The sequence below is a fragment of the Eleutherodactylus coqui genome, chromosome 10 (genome assembly GCF_035609145.1).
Source record: "Eleutherodactylus coqui strain aEleCoq1 chromosome 10, aEleCoq1.hap1, whole genome shotgun sequence".
Taxonomy (NCBI): Eukaryota; Metazoa; Chordata; class Amphibia; order Anura; family Eleutherodactylidae; genus Eleutherodactylus; species Eleutherodactylus coqui.
In genome coordinates, this window is record NC_089846.1 from 12,467,503 (window position 1) to 12,489,182 (window position 21,680).

Below are 21,680 nucleotides of genomic sequence, written 5' to 3' on the forward strand. Positions count from 1 at the left end.
TCCCCGCCTCCAGGAAGCGCTGCCTCTGATTGGTTCTCAAATTTCGCGCCTCAGCCAATCAGAGCCAGCGTTCAGTTAATTGCTGTGATTGATTTGTCACGTTTTCGTGCAATGTGATGCAACACAAAGGAAAGCTCCATAGGGAAACATGGGCTACAAAACCGTGTAAATTGCGGCAATATTTAGCAATCCGCAATTTTTTTTCTCACAATGTAGCAGCCGACAAAACATCGCTCATGTGAAGGAGCCCATTGGAGAGCATGGACTTCACATACATGCGATTTGTAGCGCTGTCGCTAATCGCCACCTACAAACCGGGCGGGCAGCAGCCCGACAAGCATCTCTCTCACTGGGCCTGTAGCGCCTCTCTCTCCTGCCACCACTGCTGCCATCAGTCTGTGGCCCCCGACTTCACCCCCCCCGCATGCGTTTCTGTACGTAGTGCAGATGGTGGGCGGAAAGGTTAGGGGTCATAGACTGATGACAGCGGGTAGAATGGCGCTAAAGTGAGTAAAATGCTAGTCAGGTTGCTGCCCGCCTGGAGGTCCACTAATGGGCACTATTACTGCAGGGGCCACTATGAAGGTCACAGTTACTACTGGGGCCACAATAACTACTGGGACCTCTAATGGGAACACTATTACTACTGGGGCAATAAATGGGAATAACTGTTTCTGCTGGAGCCACTATGGGGTATTATTACTACTGCGGTCCCTATTATTACTGGGGCCATTAACGGAGGCTCTTCCTCTCAGAGCTTCCACTAGGGGCGCTGTTACTTTGTCTCTCCAGAGAAGTCTCAGCGGTACAAATATCTGTTGGTTCTTTGTGTTTTCACTCTTTTAATGCCTGTAAAATAAGTGTGTGTGGGGGGGGGGGGGTTTACCAGGGGAGCGGGGGCACCATTTCACGCTTTGCCTCAGGTAGTATAAAGGCTCGGCGCCCCGCTGGGTATAGTAGAGCTGAGCCGCTGAATCCGAGTCCGCAGTGCTCCAATAGATACGCTGTTTCCATGCGTATATATGTGGCTTGTTGTGGGGGAGGGGCCCTCCGTTATATTCTTCTTCCGAGTCCCTCATGCTGATCATACGGTTTTTAGGAGCCCCCATAAGGTTCCTTGAAGTCCGCAGAAGCGGTGATTCTAGGAGAGATTATCACCATAATGCGGGATTTGGCCCTTCTGGACGCCGACGAGACTTTCTGACTTTCTATTCTGGGATAAAGTTCAGTTCTTGATAATATAAAACACCAGAAGACAAATCCGGCTCTGCGATGTCGCTGGATAGATGCCCCTCCTTGGGGGTCACGGGTTCTCTGCCGCTGCCTGGGGTCCATCTCCAGTATATGGAGTGCAGAGGGCACAAGCGCCATCATACATTATGATTACAAGTCACCCACAGGGTGGTGGATCACTTGTACCCCGCTGAGACCCCCACCAGTCTCAAGAACGGGCGCCCCATGTCCTGCTCTTCTGTTCTGCTCTCAGTGGTGAGACCCCCTCCGATCAGCCAGTCACCCCCTACCCTGCTGATATCCTGTGGATGGGGGAGAACTTGTGATCTTGATGAACCCCTCTTCTACTATGCAGTTCCACCATTGTATAAAGCTGTTATAATCACACATTGCAGCCACCTACCAATAACCCCAACTATGGCGGCTCTCTAGTCTGTATATACACTCTATCCCCCCATAATCTATCACTATATGACCCCGAGCAGTGATGATTAGCCCCCCACCCCCAGCCTCTGTACAGTATAACACTATATAATTACGCTTCTGGCGCCATCTGGTGGTCATTTGAATTATCACCGCATCGATCTAACCTGCGCTCCATAGACATAAGAGAATGTATAGCTCTGCTGCCATCTAGCGGCTACACTTCACTCTGCAGCTTTGACCCTTCTGACGCTCCGTAGGCGGCTATTTAAGGACTCGTCGGCGCATGTCCGCTCTCTTTCTCCGCCGAGCGCGCGGCTGGAGGGCCGCTGGCCGCTGGGGCTTGTAGTCCGCACGGGTCCGTCTGAGCTGATACCCCAGTGTTTGCTCTTTGGTACTTGTAGTCCCCGGGGGTGGGGTCGCCAGACTGTTTGCAGCCCCTAGAGGTGTTGCAGACTTGTCCCTGGTATGACGGTTGTCAGTAGGTGGTGCTCGGGGCGTTGTGTTAGGAGTTCAGCTCTGCAGCCACCTAATGCTGCCATCCCTCTGGCATCTGACAGTCCAGTAGTGCTTACATTACTCCGTCTGTGTAAATATCATGGTGGTCGTCGCAGTTGTATACTAACCTCTCTGATATCTTGCAGGCTGGCTGCAGCGCCCCCGGAGGCTCGGATGACCGGTACGTTGACCATCCTTGTATTGCTCTGTTTTCCTGCCCCTACAGGCGTTGCGGACATGATCCTCGTATCATGTTTGTGTCATTAGGCGGCACAGAGAATCACGGCTGCGTCTACGCTCGGCGCTCGCCATGTGGGCGCTAAGAATGATTTCCAGCCGGACATGTGCTGCGTTAATTGGATTATATGGGGGGTTTACTTACATGGGACTGCACCGCTGCAGAACTCTCGGGTCAGTAAGTGGCCTAGAGGGGGTCTCCAGGGCAGTTAAAAAACCTTAAAGGGTTACAATGAAGTAACATTAAATCCTCGCGTGCGGCGGCCGCGGTGCTGGGAGAGGCGGCGGCCGCGGTGCTGGGAGAGGCGGCGGCCGCGGTGCTGGGAGAGGCGGCGGCCGCGGTGCTGGGAGAGGCGGCGGCCGCGGTGCTGGGAGAGGCGGCGGCCGCGGTGCTGGGAGAGGCGGCGGCCGCGGTGCTGGGAGAGGCGGCGGGTGTACGCCGCGCGTTGTGCACGTGACCGCCCAGTGGGGATGGTTCTATGGCGGCCGGGATAAGCGAGGATTCAGTTCTGACACTTTAACCCTTTACAGTGTTTCATGCCCGGGACGCCCCTACAGGCGCGCTCGCACAGCACTGAGCTGCAGCGTATTTCACTCCTTCAATTTGAGTTCAGTTGTAAGGGTGAAATCTGCGCCAAAGTCTGCAGCAAATCAGTGATGTGAGCGGCCAGAAGAATAGTTGTAGTCCGTGGAAACCGTCAACAAGCTGGTTGGCTGCGGAGGCTGTAGGGAGGGGCAGGTGGCGTACAGCGGCTCCTGCGGGGGTCTGTGGGCTGAAGGCAGCGGCTCGCAAACTTGGTTGGTTACTGCTCACTATTAAAGGGGTTTTCCATCTTGGCGCCTCCTGGGTGAGGCGAGCCGCCCTCACGCTGGTCTCCCTGCCGGGTGTTGTGGGCAGCTGAGCGCGGCTGTGGAACCTTCATTAATATGCGCTTGGCTCTGTCCAGAACGTCCGGCGCAGCGGCTGGGAGAGCAGGCACTGGCTTCATCTCAGCCGGAAGTTCTGTGAGTTCCCTTTAATAATTGCAGTTTTCGTAAACTTTGCGTCCGTTAACGAGCAATCAGTGACCGCTGGGGGGGGGGGGGGGCGGCGGCGGCCACAAGAATGTAACAGCTGGCCAAACGATAAGGAAATAAGCTGCACCAAAAACGGCGATCACGCTTAACACTGTTCGCTCACTAAAAAAGCCCCCATAGCCCAGCGACAGTCGTGGGGGTCAAAGGTGACAAAGTGGTTAAATGTCATTATTTTAAGTGAGTTTTGCCCTTTTTTTAGTATTACTATTTATACACGTTTGCCGCGGCGCTCGTTCTCTCCAACAGAATAAACGCGCCACTCTTGGGTCGACTCATACGGCCGAGAATATCGCGTGAGATTTGTGTGTTGCGAGCCGCACATATGAGCGCTGTTCTGAATGGGGTCACACGGGAGCGATGCATGAATCAAAACCCGTTTTATTCTGCCATGCTGCGTGCTCTCGCATCGCCCCGCCCAATGTTTCCAATGGCGCCAGCATCGCACTGTGCGCACGCGATGCAAGATCTTCCACTGAAAGTAGTGGGAGAAACTCCACAATTCTTCATCCCCGAAGTGATGCCGTTTTCACATTAAGTCAGGACTGTTGGGGGTGTTGCTGCCCCCTAGAGGTGATGCAGACTTGTCCTTGGTATGATGGCTGTCAGTAGGTGACACACAGGGCAGCATCTACACCTGGTGCCCATATTGTGGGAGACTGAATGGGTTTTCAGCTAGACTGTAGTGTTAGGAGTTCAGCTCTGCAGCCACATAAAGCTGCAATCTCCCCGGCCTCCGACTGACCAGTGACGTCTGATGTCTGTATTGTTTACATTGGTGGGATGTAGTACAGTGTCTCTGTAAATATCATGGTGGTCGTCGCTGTTGTATACTAACCTCTCTGATATCTTGCAGGCTGGCTGCAGCGCCCCCGGAGGCTCGGAGGACCGGTACGTTGACCATCTTTGTATTGCGCTGTTTTCCTGCCCCTACAGGCGTTGCGGACATGATCCTCGTATCATGTTTGTGTCATTAGGCGGCACAGAAAATCACGGCTGCGTCTACGCTCGGCGCTCGCCATGTGGGCGCTAAGAATGATTTCCAGCCGGATATCTGCTGCATTGATTACATTATATGGGGGGGGGGGGGCTGCTGTCTTACATGGGACTGCACCGCTGCGGGGCTGTCGGGTCAGTAAGTGGCTTAGAGGGGGTCTCAGGGCAAGTAAAAATAAAAAAATTATAAAGGGTTTAAAAAAGAAAAGCGGGGCCGATGACACACGAACACTGGGGCGTGCTGCTGTGTGCTCGGGGGTGCAGTGAATTTGGGGTCTGCTGTAACGCTTGGTTGTAGTAACACGGCTGTATGTCTTTCCTACAGGACGGTCGCGGTGCTCCTGGCGCCTCTGCCAGACAGGTATGTGGGTCTTCGTGTTTTCCGTATTTTCCTGCCCCTACAGGCGTTGCGGACATGATCCTCGTATCATGTTTGTGTCATTAGGTGGCACAGAGAATCGCGGCTGCGTCTACGCTCGGCGCTCGCCATGTGGGCGCTAAGAATGATTTCCAGCCGGACACTATGTTGTATCGGGGTCCCCTAGACCCTCACAGACTCCTAAAACTAACTGTTGGTGCTGCTCCCCCTCCGGCAGTCGGTGGGTTTAACGGGCATCTATGGGGGCCTCCACACAGGTGGAATTATTCTACAACACTCCCTAATCGGCCGCTGTGTAACTCCGCAGTTCTAGCTGCGCCTCTTGATATGGACTTGCAGGCAGATTTAATTCTGCGCTCAGGCTTCGTTTGGAAAGCGGGATAGAGGGGAAATCCATGGCGGAGCAGAATCCACTGTGACTGAACAGCGCCTATTGACCATAATGGCGGGCGCTCAGCTGTCCTGCGGCTTACCGGATGAAGGTGCTGCATGCTGGGATTGTTCCCTGCCGGAGCTTCCACTGCGGATGTGAAAGCAGCCAAAGACCTTTTCATTTCTGCAGGCAGCCCTGTGAATTTTGGTATGGCATCTACCATGTGGCGGCGGGGTCTTGTGGGATAATGCCGCCCGTGTGAAAGCCCCCTAAAGTGAATAGAGGTCATAAACCGGGCTGCCGGTCAGCTTAGCTCTGGGGCGGCTCAGTACTCGCCACGCGCTGATCTGTGGACCCGCTGATTAGAAGTGTATACGCACTTGTTTCTAAACCTGAAACTCCTTTAAATATCTGGGCTCGGATCATTAATGTGGGTGCTCCTTGTTTTTCAGGGTGACTCCGGTCTGAGGACACGGTGAAGAATGGACGCCAGTTTTGTCTTGTGCATCGATGGGCTCTTCTCTGGTTGAGAGACGTCAATGGGTTAGAAGGGGAATGTGCCAGACTCAATGTTACCCAGAATGACCAGTTCTCCTAGGTTCCCCCCGCGGTGTACATGAGTGTTGTTGGGGTAGACTTAGAGCAGTTTCTAACTCTGGTCCTTAAGTCCACCCCGCAGGTTGTGGGTTCAGTATTTCCTGGTGATGTCCTTGTTGGCGCCCCACGACTGGCGCCAGGCGTCCTGTTTATAGATGATCCACAAATCGACCTGTTGGGTAACTTGGACTGGAGTTGACGCTCCTCTGAGCATGGAGGAACAAAGATGGCCGCCCCGCTTCTCGGACTACCGGTTACACACCATTAGTCTAAGACTCTACACCTGCTTTCATGGACCAGTGCTGCCCAAGAGCAGCGGGCATCCTGTAGTGGTGACTGCAGACAGTCTTATAATGTGTGGCTGTTAAGGTGAGTGGGCATTTGGGGAAGAGCAAGGGGTTTGACTTTTATACAAAGACATTGAAATTAAAGGGGTTGTTGACAAAATAAATCAAGCGGGGCCCCTGCTGATCAGCTGTTTGCTGGGTCGATGTGGCCATGCAGGAAGCGGAGAGCTGTTCCCATAGCGGTGGCCAGACTTGCTATTAGAGGGCAAGTTCTCACTTCAGTGTGAGCAAGTCTGCAATACCAAGTGTCGCCACTGCAATGAGAACGGAGCTGTCTGCTGCGGGTGTTTTGAGCGGAATTTACAGTGGGGATTTTGAAGTCCACAGCGTGTATCTATTCTGCTGGTTCAAATTCACCATGGAATGACTTCCCCCTCCTTGTGTGGGCTCTGTGCATACATACCATAAATCTAACGTCCCATATGTAATGCTCTGCTCTGATTGGGTGGGCTGTGTAGATTTTCTTGTGTTTTTATACTTTATTTTAATAAAATCCTTTACCCCAGTGCGGCTTCTGTCTCTTCTCTACATATTAACCAGGAACTCACTGCAGTAACGTTCCTCGCCCACAGGGGCACCAGTCAGTGTTGCACTCAGCAAGGGCAGCTCTAGTATGTGGGTGGAGTATTGAGGCTTCACCTACCTGCTCCTCGGCGCCCCCTTCCCTAGCTGGACACACTAGCGGGCTGATGGAGTTGCGTCAGACACTTTGTGTTCTGGCTCGCGCCATGTGGATACGCTGAAGCGGTCCGAGCCGCCGTGGGGTTTACTTGTTGCAGAATGAGGGTGGAGGGCGCGGCCGCAGAATGAGGGTGGAGGGCGCGGCCGCAGAATGAGGGTGGAGGGCGCGGCCGCAGAATGAGGATGGAGGGCGCGGCCGGATGCTGGGAGAATTCCTCATTATGGGGGAATCATTGGGGCCATAGGTGGTGTTGGCTGAGCGGCAGCTGCCGGCTGCAAAGTGAAGCAGTTAATTGCCAAGTCGTGGCTAATGGAAGAGTCTGGCCAAATCCTAATGAGATTCCCCACAGCGGTGACTGCGCTGCCGCATCCACAGGAGGAGCAGGACAAATGCTGTGAGACTCCACAACCAGAAGGTGCGCTCGCACTGACCTGCAGGAAACCGAGGTCAGTGTCGGTAGGCCTAGGTCTAGTACAGGTGGCACGGATGTGACGTCTGATCTTCTCTACGGACCTGGGATTCTCTGCCCCTGCACATTATCATGCTGCCTCCCTGTGCCCAGTCGCTGACTGGTTTCCTTGTGCCGCTGATCTCCAGTATTAAATACCTCCTATATCAGCAATGGAGAAAGTTTATCAAAATTAAGGCAAAGGTGTCCAACATCCGCCTCCACTGCTGCATCCTCCCCATATACCTTCTCTGTGACTAACAAGGACAACTTGCTGTTTATGTCAAATTATGCCTGACTGGATTTCAAACCCGGAGCCTCAGATGAAGTCTGATGCTCTGATGGAACTATCTGGCCATTTGTATAGCTGTGGCCACCTGCCCTTAGAGCCCCGTGTGGTGCGAAGTATAGGGGGGGGGGGGGGGGGGCGGCAAACAAGCCTGCCAAGGAGTCAGTTATGACTCTCTCCTTGCACCAGGGGACCTTACCCATCCTTATGGTGGGCGTGCCATTCAGTGATTTGTCACATTTGGCTCACATCGAAGATGGGTCTCTATATAGCTGGGTACAGTGGTTTAGCAAGGGCATTGCAGCAGTGAGCGGGGCCCCTAGGCTAGGCTTGTCCCTACCGCGGCTGTGAGCGGGGCCCTAGGCTAGGCTTGTCCCTACCACGTCTGTGAGCGGGGCCCCTAGGCTAGGCTTGTCCCTACCGCGGCTGTGAGCGGGGCCCCTAGGCTAGGCTTGTCCCTACCGCGGCTGTGAGCGGGGCCCCTAGGCTAGGCTTGTCCCTACCGCGGCTGTGAGCGGGGCCCCTTGGCTAGGCTTGTCCCTACCGCGGCTGTGAGCGGGGCCCCTAGGCTAGGCTTGTCCCTACCGCGGCTGTGAGCGGGGCCCCTAGGCTAGGCTTGTCCCTACCGCGGCTGTGAGCGGGGCCCCTTGGCTAGGCTTGTCCCTACCGCGGCTGTGAGCGGGGCCCCTAGGCTAGGCTTGTCCCTACCGCGGCTGTGAGCGGGGCCCCTTGGCTAGGCTTGTCCCTACCGCGGCTGTGAGCGGGGCCCCTTGGCTAGGCTTGTCCCTACCGCGGCTGTGAGCGGGGCCCCTTGGCTAGGCTTGTCCCTACCGCGGCTGTGAGCGGGGCCCCTAGGCTAGGCTTGTCCCTACCGCGGCTGTGAGCGGGGCCCCTAGGCTAGGCTTGGCTTGTCCCTACTGCCCTTCCACCTGAGCCATATGAACACTATTGATCAGGATCGCCCTCAGAAGGGTGTTTGGAGAGGAAGAAAAAAAACACTGCAGAAAATGCTGTTTTTCAACCCGTCTATTGTTTCCGCAGCGTTGGCATGCGTGGTGACCCTTGGCCAAGGAAGCTGGGAAATAAAATACTCACCTAGCAGACGCCATCCGGGTCCCTCCTGCTGCTCGCTGGCGTTCCTACCTCTGACAATCTCTTGCTCTTCTGATTGGTTCTCAAGCGCTGGCTCAACCAATCAGAGCGATCTCTTGCTGGAGGTGGGGTTTTCAATCCCTGTTACCAGCAAGAAATGGTCTGCCGGAGAGCAGCGGCGGGGACCCTGATGGCGCCTGCTAGGTGAATATTCTCACACATAGTGTAACTAGAGCATTTAACAAGGTCAAAACCCATGGGTCAGCAGCGCCTCCCCTATTCACCTCCATGGGTGACGCTCGGAAATGTACAGCTTAAAAAAATTGCCGCGCTCCAGCGTCTGTCTGCGCGGCCCCACTGAAAACAATGGGAGCGTTGTACTGCAGTTAGCGCAGTGCTGGAAGTGGTGAAGCGCCTGTATGAGGGGGGAAGAAGGCCGGGTTCACACTGGTGGGATTTGTGAGTTGAGATGCCCAAATATGACCCCTTTCTTTTGCAGAGGTCTAGACATGAGCAATGTTTGCCCAAATTGCACCTCGATGCGATGCAAGGAACTAATTTTGGTGTGTCCTACCTTTTGTGCATGCTCTTGCAGCGCCTCTCCCAGCGGGGGGCCGCCAGCAGCACATGATGGGCTAGGTGCAAGCGATGCAATGCCTCCCATTGAATACAGTGGGAGAAACTGTGACCCACTGCAGAGGATGGAGCAATACCTCTGCAGCGCCACCTATTGGAGGGCAGCATTCCTACCAATCAATGGAGACCCTTGGTGAAGAGTAATAGAGCAGGTCATTATATAATATGATTTATATCAGCTCATTGGGTTCTGTTCTCTTTGCATTGTGTCTGCAGATCCGCCCACGGGCCGCTCCACCAGTGTTGGTGCATTTTTAGATACTTGGCGTCTTACGGCACTTTTTGCTCCGGCCGGAGATGTTCATTTGTGCGCGGCAAACGCCGCGATTTAAATGGCTGATGTAGTTCCAGATGTGCCGCCTTCCAGCGCAATTACTCAGTTTCATATAGGGGCGCAGAACACAATATGGGCACAAACTAACCAGAGCAAGTATGTGGAACTAAGATCTGTGACAATCCCGCTGGTGACCCTTAATAACCTGCTTATTGTGCACAGCTGAAGATCCGCCTGATTCTGGGCCGTTGGGATAAACCTTCCTCTGTATCTCCAGCATTATCTGCTGCTGTTGGGCCCCAGTCGGTTCAGAGCAACGGCCTGTGGATCCACAGAGCTTGTACAACCACAACTCCCAGCATGCCCGGATAGCCACAGGCAGTCCACTATAGAACAGCTGCACCTACTCACTACAGCAGTAGTACTGCTATTTTGCCACTTGAGGGCAGTATAGTATCACGAATCACTTAGTATTGATCAGACTGGTTTCGGAATTGCAGTAACCTCCGGGTTGTAAATGATTGGCGCTGGTTTTATCATATTCTACCTCTTGTGTAGGAGAGGATGCCCGCTGGCAGAGCTGCGCCGGCTGCTACTTGTCACATAAGAGAACCGTGATGTGATGCAGATAAAACCGCCGCCCGGATCACGCAGGAACGGCTGCGAATTCCCTCGTGGGGTGTTCTTGGCAGATTCTTGTTTTTACAAGTCATAGGGACTATGAGTGACGTCCTGAGACGTGTTCAGGCGACACGGTGGCCGTGCGACATGAAGATGGCGGCGCCCTGCGACTTACTATTGGCTAATGCCGTCTTATTGCAACCTATCAACACAAGTTGCAAAGCGGTTGACTGTTCGGTTGCCGGTGACTTTGTGATCGTAGTCTGCAACTTTCTGCAATTTGCATCAGCTGACAGGCGGTTTTCGGGCAGATTGGCATTGCTAGTTTTAAAAAAAACGTAAGTGGTTCCGTAAGTCTTCAATAGATGACCTGTCGGGGTCTGCTGCTCGGGACCCAACCAATCAGCTGTTTGGGCGCCCGCCGGGTACGGAGCAGAAGAAGATCGCTTTTTTTTTTAAATAGAAATCAGCGCAACTTCAAAATATGTGTCAAATGCAAAGTCTGCGCCTAAAACCAGTGTTGGTGCGGGCTGTTTGGGCCTCCTGCCCACGGGCGGATTTGCATTGCGAAATCCGGAGCAGAATGCTGCCTCTGGATTCTGCAGCAGAGCTAGGCCATAGAATATGCAATTTCCTCCCCACGAGCGGAAAGCGATTGCGATTTTCCGCTTGCAGGGGAGAAATCGCAGCATGCTGTAATTTTGCACGGGCTATGCACGCCTGGCTTCCATTAAAGTCAATGGAAGCCGTCCGTCCGATGGCCATTCTGTAATCATCATTGCAGAATGGACACGGGAGAAGCATCATCACCATAGCGACGGCACCACGTCCTCTGTACTGCGTTGGTGCTTCGGTTGGCACATCTGCAGCAGAAGACGGTGAAGAAGTAAGCTGGGGTCACCAGCCGGGCACCGGGTCGAACTCCGCTGCGGGAATCCCACATGCAGGGTCTGACCCGCCCGTGTGCAGACGGCCTTAGGCGGGTTTTGATGCGGCCGTTTTCATCCCCATGTGAACATATCCTGAGGTTGAGCCTCGGGTTTCTGCTGCAAATTTTGCTCCAGTCAACGAGGAAACCCCGCGTGCGAACGCCGAACATGGAATCGGTGCCAAGAATTTACATGTCAACTCCGTCACACGTTTACACGACATTTAATAGAAAGCGGTTCGCGGTTTGTCGCAGCTGATTGCAGTGGAGACCCCCGCCCATTCAGTACTTTGTGGCATCACCAGCTCTGCCTGCTGCTGATGCCATGCGTTCAGTGTCACCTCCTTCCCGCCTAGGCTGACGATGGCGCATATACGGGACCTCATACCAGTGTAAACGCCCATGGGACAGTGCTACCCTCATTTGCATATAGCGAGCGACCCAAAGACCGGGCTATATCGGGCGAATGGAGTCGCCCTGGAAAATAAAAACTACCATTCTGCCCTTCCTATCATTGGGCAAGCGCCGGTGTTTGCAGCTGGTCGCCCAAGTCTGGTGATGGACTTCATTTAATTGCTCAAGCGGTCTTAAGCGGTTTCACCGCGCCGCTCCTCTCAGGTACCAGCGGCTTTATAAATTGCTGCCCCGCTGCTGGTACTCAGGGTTGCCATAGAAATCAGTTTGAGTAGCAGGATGTGAATCACGTTCACCCGCGCTTCCCCCCAGCCAGGAGAGAAATGCATCATCTGAGAAAATCGGAGGTCGCTGCAACCGCTAACAGACGCAGGTTATAAGGTAATCATCTGCGCCGGCCGCTGCTCAGGTCGTACCCGGGCTCAGGAATAGCCGACGAGTTCCCGCTAATTGGAAACATTTGCTGCTAATGATGACGTAATAAAGAGGAGTGCGTGAAAAACCAAAATAAACGCGCTTCACATAAAAGCCTTTAATTTACATGTAAATTGTTGGTTGGGAACGGCGATTACAATGACAGCAGCTGCAGGCGCCACAGAGAGAAGTGGGAGCCGGCAGGAGCGAGAAGATTATTGGAGCCCGACGTGTCTTATCAGCTGCATGGAGGAAGCATGTCTGAGTCCGGGAGCCGCCATAGAGGGTCCAACTTCTCTTAGAAGATGAGGAACTGAAGGCTGAAGAGCATCAAAGTCACCCGTGTCTTCATACAGACCCAATGGCGTAATGCCGCCCGCACCGGTGTCTTCATACAGACCCAATGGCGTAATGCCGCCCGCACCGGTGTCTTCATACAGACCCAATGGCGTAATGCCGCCCGCACCGGTGTCTTCATACAGACCCAATGGCGTAATGCCGCCTGCACCGGTGTCTTCATATAGACCCAATGGCGTAATGCTGCTCAAACCAATGTCTTCATATAGACCCAATGGCGTAATGCCACCCGCATCGGTGCCAGTCCTTGGATTTTAAAGCAAAACATACGGGATAATGCTACGTCTGTCAGACATGAGATATACTGGAACTAAACAATTGCATTGAAATGAATAGATATCCAGAACCACTAGGGTGTGAATAATGGGCAATACCCATAAAGGGGTAGTCCCAGCATTAAAAAACATGGCTGCTTTCTTCCAAACACTGCGCCACCCTTGTCTGTGGCTTCTCTCTGGTATTGCAGCTCCTGTTCACACAACCCTATGGACAGGAGCGGTGCTGTTTTGGGAAGCAAGCAGCCATGTTTTCTAATCCTGGGCAACCCCTTTAAAGGATAGGGTACAAGTGTCTGATCCGCGGGGGTCGGACTGCTTGGAAGAGAAGGAGAGTGCAGCAATCTCATGGAGGTGGATGAAGCGGTAGCACATGCTTGGCCATTCCCTCCCTTCATACGGGGAATATTTGACCCCCTTTTCTGCCACCAGCGGGGGTTTCAGCAGGCAAAGCCTTGTTGATCAGACACTTATCCCCTTTCCTTTGGAGAGGGGAAGAGTTTAAATTTTAGGACAACCTCTTTAAAGCGACCCTCCTGTCCCAGAACAAACTTAGTCTAGGGCCAATATAAGGAGGGTAGAGAGAGCTCTATCACCCAGTGCTGAACTTCCTCTGCTTGTTCGTGGGGCCCTTGTCCGTTTCAAAGATGGCCGCAGCAATTCTTAGACTACCTGATGCACACAGAGCTCTGCTAATACTAAGAAATGACATGCTGCTTTCATTGGCCAGCGCTGCTCACATTAGCTGCACTGACCAATCCGAAAGCAGCATGCAGTGTCTGACTACCAATGCACAGTATAACTCCTCCCTCCCAGGACTAAAGGCTCGCTTTAAAGGGGAATTTCACTTAAAGGGATTGTCTAACTAAAAAAAAATGTTTTTTGTTTTTTTAAATAAGTGGCCATGTTGTAAAATAACAAAAACAACTATACTCACCCCTCTTCTCCACCCTCGGGAAACTCTGTAGAAGGTCCCGCGATGATGCTTATCTCTGTTGACAGGGAAAGTCACATGACTGTGTTGCAGCCAATCAGAGGTCACAGCGTCACCATCAGTAACTCCTTGCATCATGGCACCCACGATGTGTGCACGGATACCAGGAGAACGGGCAGTGATAATGCAGCCTCTGATTTGCTGCAGCAGTCACGTGACTTCCGCCTTCAGCAGAGGCAGGAATGGTCGTGGGACCTGCTGCAACGGTTCCAAACATTTTTTTAGTCTGACAAACCCTTCAAATTAGCCCTGTGATAGGTCAGTCAGGTGGACAGAAGCCGCTCACATGTCCTCAAAGAGGTTGCAGTACTCTTTAGCGCGCGGCGTGTTATCTGGCACTCTTATTTTTGGGGTCTGAAGAACATCACAGCCCTAAATTCAGGAATACTTAAGCAGCCCATCTTTTAGACTCCTAAGGATGTCAACTTCTGATGCAGGGTACATTTTTGTGGCTCATTGGTCTCACGGGACAGTCTACTATTCTGATGAGAGGTGTCAAGTTGGTGCTTATCTACGGCTCGGATCGGGTAGCCCACTGGCATGACATGTTTGATGGCATATCCAGCCAATCTCAATGAGATCTGGCAGCAATGTAAGGTCTACGGGCCACCAGAAGTATCGGAGTTCCTACAGATCGGTGGGGTCCAACGTCTCTCCTGTGTGGCCATCTTGAGCCCCCAGTTAGGAATATTTGGTATTTGAGATCTTTTTCCACAATAAAGTCTTCAGGTTGTTTAATACCAGTGAATGGTGGACTTCCATCTGACTGGCAAGTCCGCTGAGGGTCATACAAGTCCGCAGCTGTTTCTGCAGCTCCTCCTTCAGGTCTGACGGTGACCCGTACAGCAGGTACTCTTGCAGTAGTTTACAGGCTTTCGCCAGGTTAGGCTGGATAACGTCATTTTTACACTGTTTCATGAGTTTGTCGCAGGCGGCAGTGCAGTCTCTGCCAAACGTGCAGTCTGAGTTCTGCTCGCAGTGGCGCCCCTTCAGGAAGGCTTTGATGGTCATCTCGGTGGCCACCTGCCTGAGGTCCACCACTTTGAAGTCATACTTTTCATTGTATCCGATGTTCTTGAAGCTGGTTTCGCAGATGAAGAAACTCCCGTAAGTACCGTGGAAAATCTCCTCCACAAATTCCAATAGTCCAATGGCGATTTTGGCTCGCCGGGGCCAGGCAGGAGCAAACCACTGGTGGATAAGTCGGTGCACGGGCGAAGGGAGGAGGTTTTGTAGGAAATTGGGCATCTGAGTGCCATAGAGGGAGTCGTGAGGGATCTTCTTGGTGACATAGAGGTCACCGCAGTGCCCAAGTAACTGAGACGTGTGCTCCTTTTCATGTAATGAGAGAATGAGAAGAAATTCATTCAATTGCAGCAAGGCCCATATAGACTTGGCTTCCGCCAGAGACACTTTACCATCGTCATTGACATCTGCCATGGTTAGAATCCGGCTGACAAGGGTTGTCAGTGACGTCTGGTCTCCCAAATTATTCTGTAGGAAGAAAGAACACTTACAATAAGGCCAAGACTAATAGATCATAGACTGAACATGAGTCAACAGTGTGATGCAGCAGCCAAAAATGCAAATCATGTCCTATGAGGAACGGCTAAAGGATCTGCGAATGTTTAGCTAGCAAAAAAGAAGGCTAAGAGAAGACTTAACACCGCATTTCCTCAAAAATAAGACCTAGCATGATTTTTCAGGGAGGCTTGAAAAATAAGCCCTACTCTGAAAATACAGTTCATAAAAAAAGACAATAGGAATGCAATAGGTGCATGAAAAGGGCAGTAAAAACGCAATTGCAGCATTTTTACAGCGCTTTTCACACAAGCCAGCTGAGTCATTTATCCAGCAGGCTCGGTCCAGGTCCTTCCACTGCTCTCAAGAGCCCCGGCGTAGGGCTCCTGCAGTCCTCACCTGCAAACACAGGATCCCTTCCTGGTTATGGGATTCATAAATCCCGCCTCCACAAAGCAATGGCTGTGATTGCTTCTTTGAGTGCTGCATTGATTGGTTCTTCGAGTACTGCTCAACCAATCACAGCCGTGGCTCAGTCAATGCATAAATCCCACCTCCACGAAGCGATGGCTATGACTGGTTCTTTGAGCACTGCTCAGCCAATCAATGCAGCGCTCGAAGAACCAAGCCTGCTGGGTAAGTAACTCAAAAATTAATATAAGACTCTATTTTATTTTCGTAGAAACACGGTAGCTGTCTACAGATATCTGAAGGGCTGTCACAGTGCAGAGGGATCAGTCCTATTCTCATCTGCACAAGGAAAGACTAGAAGCAATGGGATGAAACTGAAAGGGAGGAGACACAGATTAGATATTAGACAGTGAGGGGAATCAGTGAGTGTAACAGGTTGCCACGGGAGGTGGGGAGTTCTCCTTCAATGGAAGTGTTCCAACAAAGGCTGGACAGACATCTGTCTGGGATGGTTTAGTGATCCTGGTTGGCAGAGATTGGTTGGGGGGGGGGGGGGTCGAATGACTTCATGGATAATGCGCCATTATGTAAGACAGTAAACAAGTTCAGTATAATATAGGGGGGAGTTATTTGTTCTTTATGGAACGCAAGACGCTTCTGACATCACAACTCTACAGATATAACATGATATCATACGGCAGAGACCTCTGGGCTGTAATCGTCTTCCACCGCAATCCCAGGGAACACTGTACTCACCTTTAGGAAGTTCAGCAGCATCTCCTTGAATTCGTCCATGGACGTCCCTCTGGTGGGCTTATCAAACAGGACAAGCTCTCTCCGGGGGACGGCATCCGGGTTATTGTCCACTTTTAAATTCTCCTCCACCCCGCACTTGATGATGACCTCTCTGTCCCTCCATAGTCCCCTGTAGACCTGCAGAAGATAGAAATATTGAGGTGAGGACGGCTTGGGTCCAAAAAGAGAAAGAAACCTAAAAATATAGGAAAATAGACAAACAGTGCAGGACGGACCTGACACCAGTCTGCAATCTCATTGGACTTTCAATGCAAACAGTCTTTCCCGCTATTGTGTTTTCAGTATCAGCTAGTGGACTCTATGCCACAAGAAACCAAAGATGGTCCAACGTGCTACTAAATGGGGGTCTCTAATAAAATGGCCATTCAGTATATAGCTGAGGGAGCCCCGGCTTGTAGTAGGATACCTGGTGGGTGGGCGAGGAGGACAGGCACTGATGGAAGACCAGCGTGTGATCATCACATAGGTCTTTGCAGGATGAGCCAGAAATAATCCCTTTCTTGTACTGGTCACACTGGAAGAAACACAAAACAGGACAGTTAGAGGTGTCGCTGCACGCTATTAGTTACGCCTAATGAACACCCCCCCACACCCGCCCGCCCGCACACACTTGTACTATTAAAGGGGTTTCCCCACAACCTAAAATAGCTTCACAACCCCTTTGTCCTTCCTGATTGCTGCTAACCAAGAAATATATCCGCTGCAGCCAATCACTGACCACAGCAGCGGCCTTCTATAGCCAGTGATTGGCTGCAGCGGTCACATGTCCTGGTCAGCAGCAATCAGGAAGGTCTAAGGGGTTGTGAAGCTATTTAAAGTAATGCGAAAACCCCTTTAATCTCCATCAGACAAACACACATCTATCACTTTACTGCAGATTTGATGCTTCTGTGACATGACAAATTAAGATATCATTTGTCAAGATCTCTGCTTGCTGTCAATGGAAACAAAGTTACACTACAAGGGAGGGTGTTTGTTCATATTTCATCTTCAGGATGTGATTTGGTGCAGTGAAGTGGGGATTTTAATTAACTGTAAGTTTAACTGGAGCAACCAGTGTCAGGCAGCTGCTGCCAAGGCAAATAGGATCATGGGGGCATCAGAAGAGGTCTAGGGGCGCAGGATGAGAAGATTGTTCTTCCTCTTTACAAGTCACTGGTCAGACCACACATGGAGTATTGTGGACAGTTTTGGGCACCGGTACTCAAGAAGCACATATCAGAGCTCGAGCGGGTACAAAGGCGGGCAACTAAAGTAATAAATTAAATGCGCGAACTACAATACCCAGAGAGGTCATCAAAATTGGGGTTATTTAGTTTAGAAAAAAATACGGTTTAGGGAGCGACCCAATACCTATGCCTAAATATATCAGGGGACAATACAGAGATCTCTGCCATCATCTGTTTATACCCCGGACTGTAACAGGGGGCGCTCTAGTAACTATGTATAATATATCAGGGGTCAGTACAGAGATCTCTGCCATCATCTGTTTATACCCCGGACTGTAACAGGGGGCGCTCTAATAACTATGTATAATATATCAGGGGACAATACAGAGATCTCTCCCATCATCTGTTTATACCCCGGACTGTAACAAGGGGACGCTCTAATAACTATGTATAGATATATCAGGGGACAATACAGAGATCTCTGCCATCATCTGTTTATACCCCGGACTGTAACAGGGGGCGCTCTAATAACTATGTATAGATATATCAGTGGTCAGTACAGAGATCTCTCCCATCATCTATTTATGCCCAGGACTGTAACAAGGGGGCGCTCTAATAACGATTTATAGATATATCAGGGGACCATACAGAGATCTCTCCCATCATCTATTTATACTAAGGACTGTAACAAGGTGGCGCTCTAATGACTATGTATAGATATATCAGGGGACCATACAGAGATCTCTCCCATCATCTATTATACCCAGGACTGTAACAAGGGGGCGCTCTAATAACTATGTATAATATATCAGGGCTCAGTACAGAGATCTCTCCCATCATCTATTATACTCAGGACTGTAACAAGGGGGCGCTCTAATAACTATGTATAATATATCAGGGCTCAGTACAGAGATCTCTCCCATCATCTATTATACCCAGGACTGTAACAAGGGGGCGCTCTAATAAGTATGTCTAACAAACAGAACTGTACGGATTTCGCTCCACCCCTCTTTTTCCTCCTCATCCACATATGTATAGATATATCAGGGGACAATACAGAGATCTCTCCCATCATCTATTTATACCCAGGACTGTAACAAGGGGGCGCTCTAATAACTATGTATAGATATATCAGGGCTCAGTACAGAGATCTCTCCCATCATCTATTTATACCCAGGACTGTAACAAGGGGACGCTCTAATTACTATGTATAGATATATCAGGGCTCAGTACAGAGATCTCTCCCATCATCTATTTATACCCAGGACTGTAACAAGGGGGCGCTCTCTACATCTAGAGGAAAGGTTTCTACACAACATAGAAGGGGGTTCTTTCTGTAAGAGCAGTGAGACTGTGGAACTCTCTGCCTGAGGACGTGGTGATGGCGCACTCACTAGATGAGTACATCAGGGGTCTGGACACTTTTCTTGACAAGTTTTCTGTAGATCGGTTTCAGTATGAATCCACATCAGATGGGAAAATCCAGCGATCTGTATGACTTCCAGCGAGGTGCGGACATCGGTGCTGGACTAGCCGGGGCCGGGATGTCACATGTTATATCACTGATGACTTCGGAAGGGTCGGTGTTCCGGGGATTAGTCCGATTGCCAGCTTGTATTCGGGTAGGAGTGCTCTCCCTGCCGTGAGCCCGGCTGTATACAGTTTAGGACAGGGATGTTCTTCTTTCCTCTTGAAGAAGCCCAAAAAAAGACGCAGTGCCTAAAATGGCGATTTCTGCTTCCTTCGCCCTCCTCCTTCCCCGCGTGGCTCACAGTGCAGACGTTCTATAGCAGAAGCTTCCTAACAGACTTCAATAAATAAATTAGTCCCCGCAGACGCCGGGTCAATACATTGTTATCAGTCCGTCTTTAACAGTAACCACCATCTGACAGACGCACAAGTACCTTAATTAAAACAGAGTGGCAGCCGGCCGCTCACCGCAAAATATCTGCCAGCATCTTTAGGAGACAAAGCCATTTTCAACAGGCTCCGCTTTAATTGCATTGCCTTCTTGGCCTGCGCTGCTCCAAACTGCAGAGATGTCTGCAATATTGTCATCTACTAATGGGGGACGGGCTGCGCATATCCTGCAGGTCGTGCCGGAGGGAACAACGAAATCACCTGTAAGACCGAGAGACACCCACCAGGAGGGGGCGCCTCTTCTTATGGCTTGTAGACTAGACAGTGGCTTAGGCTGCATCTACACGGCCAGGCACGGTCTCTATCGGAGAACCGCGAACTGATATCGCACTTGCAAACATGCGAGCTGGCGGTAAGTGCGATGCCTTTTGCAAGAAAAACGTGTCGCCAAACGCGGTCTTCACGCTCGTAAAAAACTGCATGGGATTTCTATGGGACTGCGATGCAATTAATTAATTTCTACTCCCATAGGAAATAATGGGCAATATCACCCAAAAATGGGTGATATCGAGTCACATGGGGACTCGATCAGAGGAAAGTCGTGCCGCCATGTGAGCTGCATAACGAAGGCCATTTTATAACGGCCAACAGAAGCCGTTTAGATGAGCACCGAGATCAGCGTTAGCTTCGATGGCCTTTAGACCGTTCTATGCCGGCGGTCATACGGGAAGATGTGCTGCTGACCACCATCATATTCCCATGGGCCTATGGTCGGGGTGATCATGGTGATTGCCGGGGGCAGAGGAGCTGAACCCATGTGATCACTGCGATAAGCCAACCATAACTGACTAGGAGCATCAATATGGTTCACAGAGGAGGGGGCTCTGTTATCCCGTAGCCCCCTCACAAGCCTGCCATGTGATCGCAGGATGCCAGCGGTTGTATCGTAGCCGCGGGCTTACGAGGACTGCCATCTTAGTCACTTATTAGACACTGCCAAAGGCAGGACTTAATAGGATACCTGTCGGTGTTCTGCTGGCAGGTATAATGCACCGCCACACTTAAGTAGTCGTCTAGTCCTCATCGGACACAGTTGCTCCTCAGCAGACAGGAAGTCACATGATCAGAGTCTGGTGCAAGTAACTTCTCCTTCTGGTCTCCATCATTAGCAATGGATGCCATAGAACTGTATTACTTCGTTTCGGCCTAGGCCCCACCAATAAACTTCATTTCTAAGTTGTGGTTTGGGGGGCTGGGGCTCACTCTTGGCCCAGGGTCTACTCCCCTGTGGGTCCAAGGCTTGTATTACTTCCCAACAAGCTGTAAAGACCTAGATGACGTCGGCGGGCAGCTGCATGCTGTCCTCCCACCTTACGGAATGAAGGGGCTGCAGCGTCTTGACGGGTGACCAATGCTATCTTTTCCATGGAGTGTCAGAAAAAGGTGTCATTCCCCTTTAAGAACACTTGCATGTCTTGGTAGCCTTCATGTATTTAAGGCATTTGCACCTGGCTTTATCCTTCCACGACCCTGACATCGTACCCACAGTCAGGAGCGACTTGGACAAAGGCTTCATTGACCGATACTGGGAACCAGCAGAGAACAAAGCGGCCGGCTTGTATTGTAGTCATTCCGGCAGTTTAGAGGTTTTTGGCCTTTGCTTCATCCATCAAACAAAGCGGAACTTCATACTCCATGCCCAACAGAGCTGGACGTCCCGTACCCCAAACTTTACACAGCGAATGCCAAGGGAAATCTACCGCTATCCCCTGCTACGGTCCTTCAGGGCATGCTGGGAGTTGTGGTTTTACAAGGGCAGGAGGTTGCAGAGCGCGGTGCTAAAGAACATTTCCTCTTAAAGTCTTGATGGACGTTTCCTAGTTTTATCCACTATTCTCAGGGGGACAGTCCTGGGGAGCCTGCAATAGGCCCCTGCTATTTAACTGTATCTGATGAGGCACTAAGGACTTAAATTGGGCACTAAAGAGGCATCAAGACTGAGTTGTGTGGGCATTATTACTGCGTGGGGCTCTAAAGGGTCACTATCACCATGTGTTGCTTAAAAGGCACACTGCCACTCAGTGTGGCGCTCAAAAGGGGCACTGTCACCCCCTGTGGGGCTCTAAGGGAGTACGGTCACCCTGTGTGGGGCTCTAAAGGGGCACTATTCCCATGTAGGACACTGAGGAGGCGCTATCCCCGTGGGATACACTAAGAGGGTGCTATCCCCATGTGAGGCTCAATAGTGGCACTATTATATGTGGGGCTCAAAAGGTTTACTATCACCATGTGGGACACTAAGAGGTAAGTATCACCTCATGT

At 51.3% G+C, this 21,680-nt stretch overlaps 1 protein-coding gene, 1 long non-coding RNA gene and 3 other non-coding genes across 7 annotated transcripts in view; 4 read left to right on the forward strand and 1 right to left on the reverse strand.

Moving 5' to 3' along the window:
• Positions 1 to 1,975: 1,975 nt before the first annotated feature.
• LOC136580048 (uncharacterized) lies at positions 1,976 to 6,662 on the forward strand. Of its 2 annotated transcripts, XR_010786942.1 has the most exons (4): positions 1,976 to 2,335; positions 4,322 to 4,356; positions 4,787 to 4,822; positions 5,666 to 6,662. It is a non-coding gene; the product is annotated as an uncharacterized lncRNA (long non-coding RNA). The 2 variants fall into 2 exon arrangements; XR_010786941.1 differs by lacking the exon at positions 1,976 to 2,335 and having other exon boundaries at positions 3,476 to 4,356.
• Positions 2,368 to 2,499, forward strand: LOC136581190 (small nucleolar RNA SNORA17). Its single transcript, XR_010787063.1, has one exon. It is a non-coding gene; the product is annotated as a small nucleolar RNA SNORA17 (small nucleolar RNA).
• On the forward strand, positions 4,389 to 4,520 carry LOC136581191 (small nucleolar RNA SNORA17). Its single transcript, XR_010787064.1, has one exon. It is a non-coding gene; the product is annotated as a small nucleolar RNA SNORA17 (small nucleolar RNA).
• Positions 4,853 to 4,984, forward strand: LOC136581189 (small nucleolar RNA SNORA17). The gene has a single exon (XR_010787062.1). It is a non-coding gene; the product is annotated as a small nucleolar RNA SNORA17 (small nucleolar RNA).
• A 5,413-nt stretch (positions 6,663 to 12,075) lies between the features above and the next one.
• Positions 12,076 to 21,680, reverse strand: part of DIPK1B (divergent protein kinase domain 1B) — a 110,932-nt gene continuing 101,327 nt past the window's right edge. For both annotated transcript variants that reach the window (XM_066580241.1, XM_066580242.1), the window contains 3 exons: positions 16,736 to 16,843; positions 16,270 to 16,446; positions 12,076 to 15,075 (listed from right to left, as the gene is read on the reverse strand). In XM_066580241.1, coding sequence (XP_066436338.1) covers positions 14,263 to 15,075; positions 16,270 to 16,446; positions 16,736 to 16,843 — 1,098 coding nt within the window. In that variant the 3' untranslated portion in view covers positions 12,076 to 14,262. The remainder of the gene's footprint in view (positions 15,076 to 16,269; positions 16,447 to 16,735; positions 16,844 to 21,680) is intronic.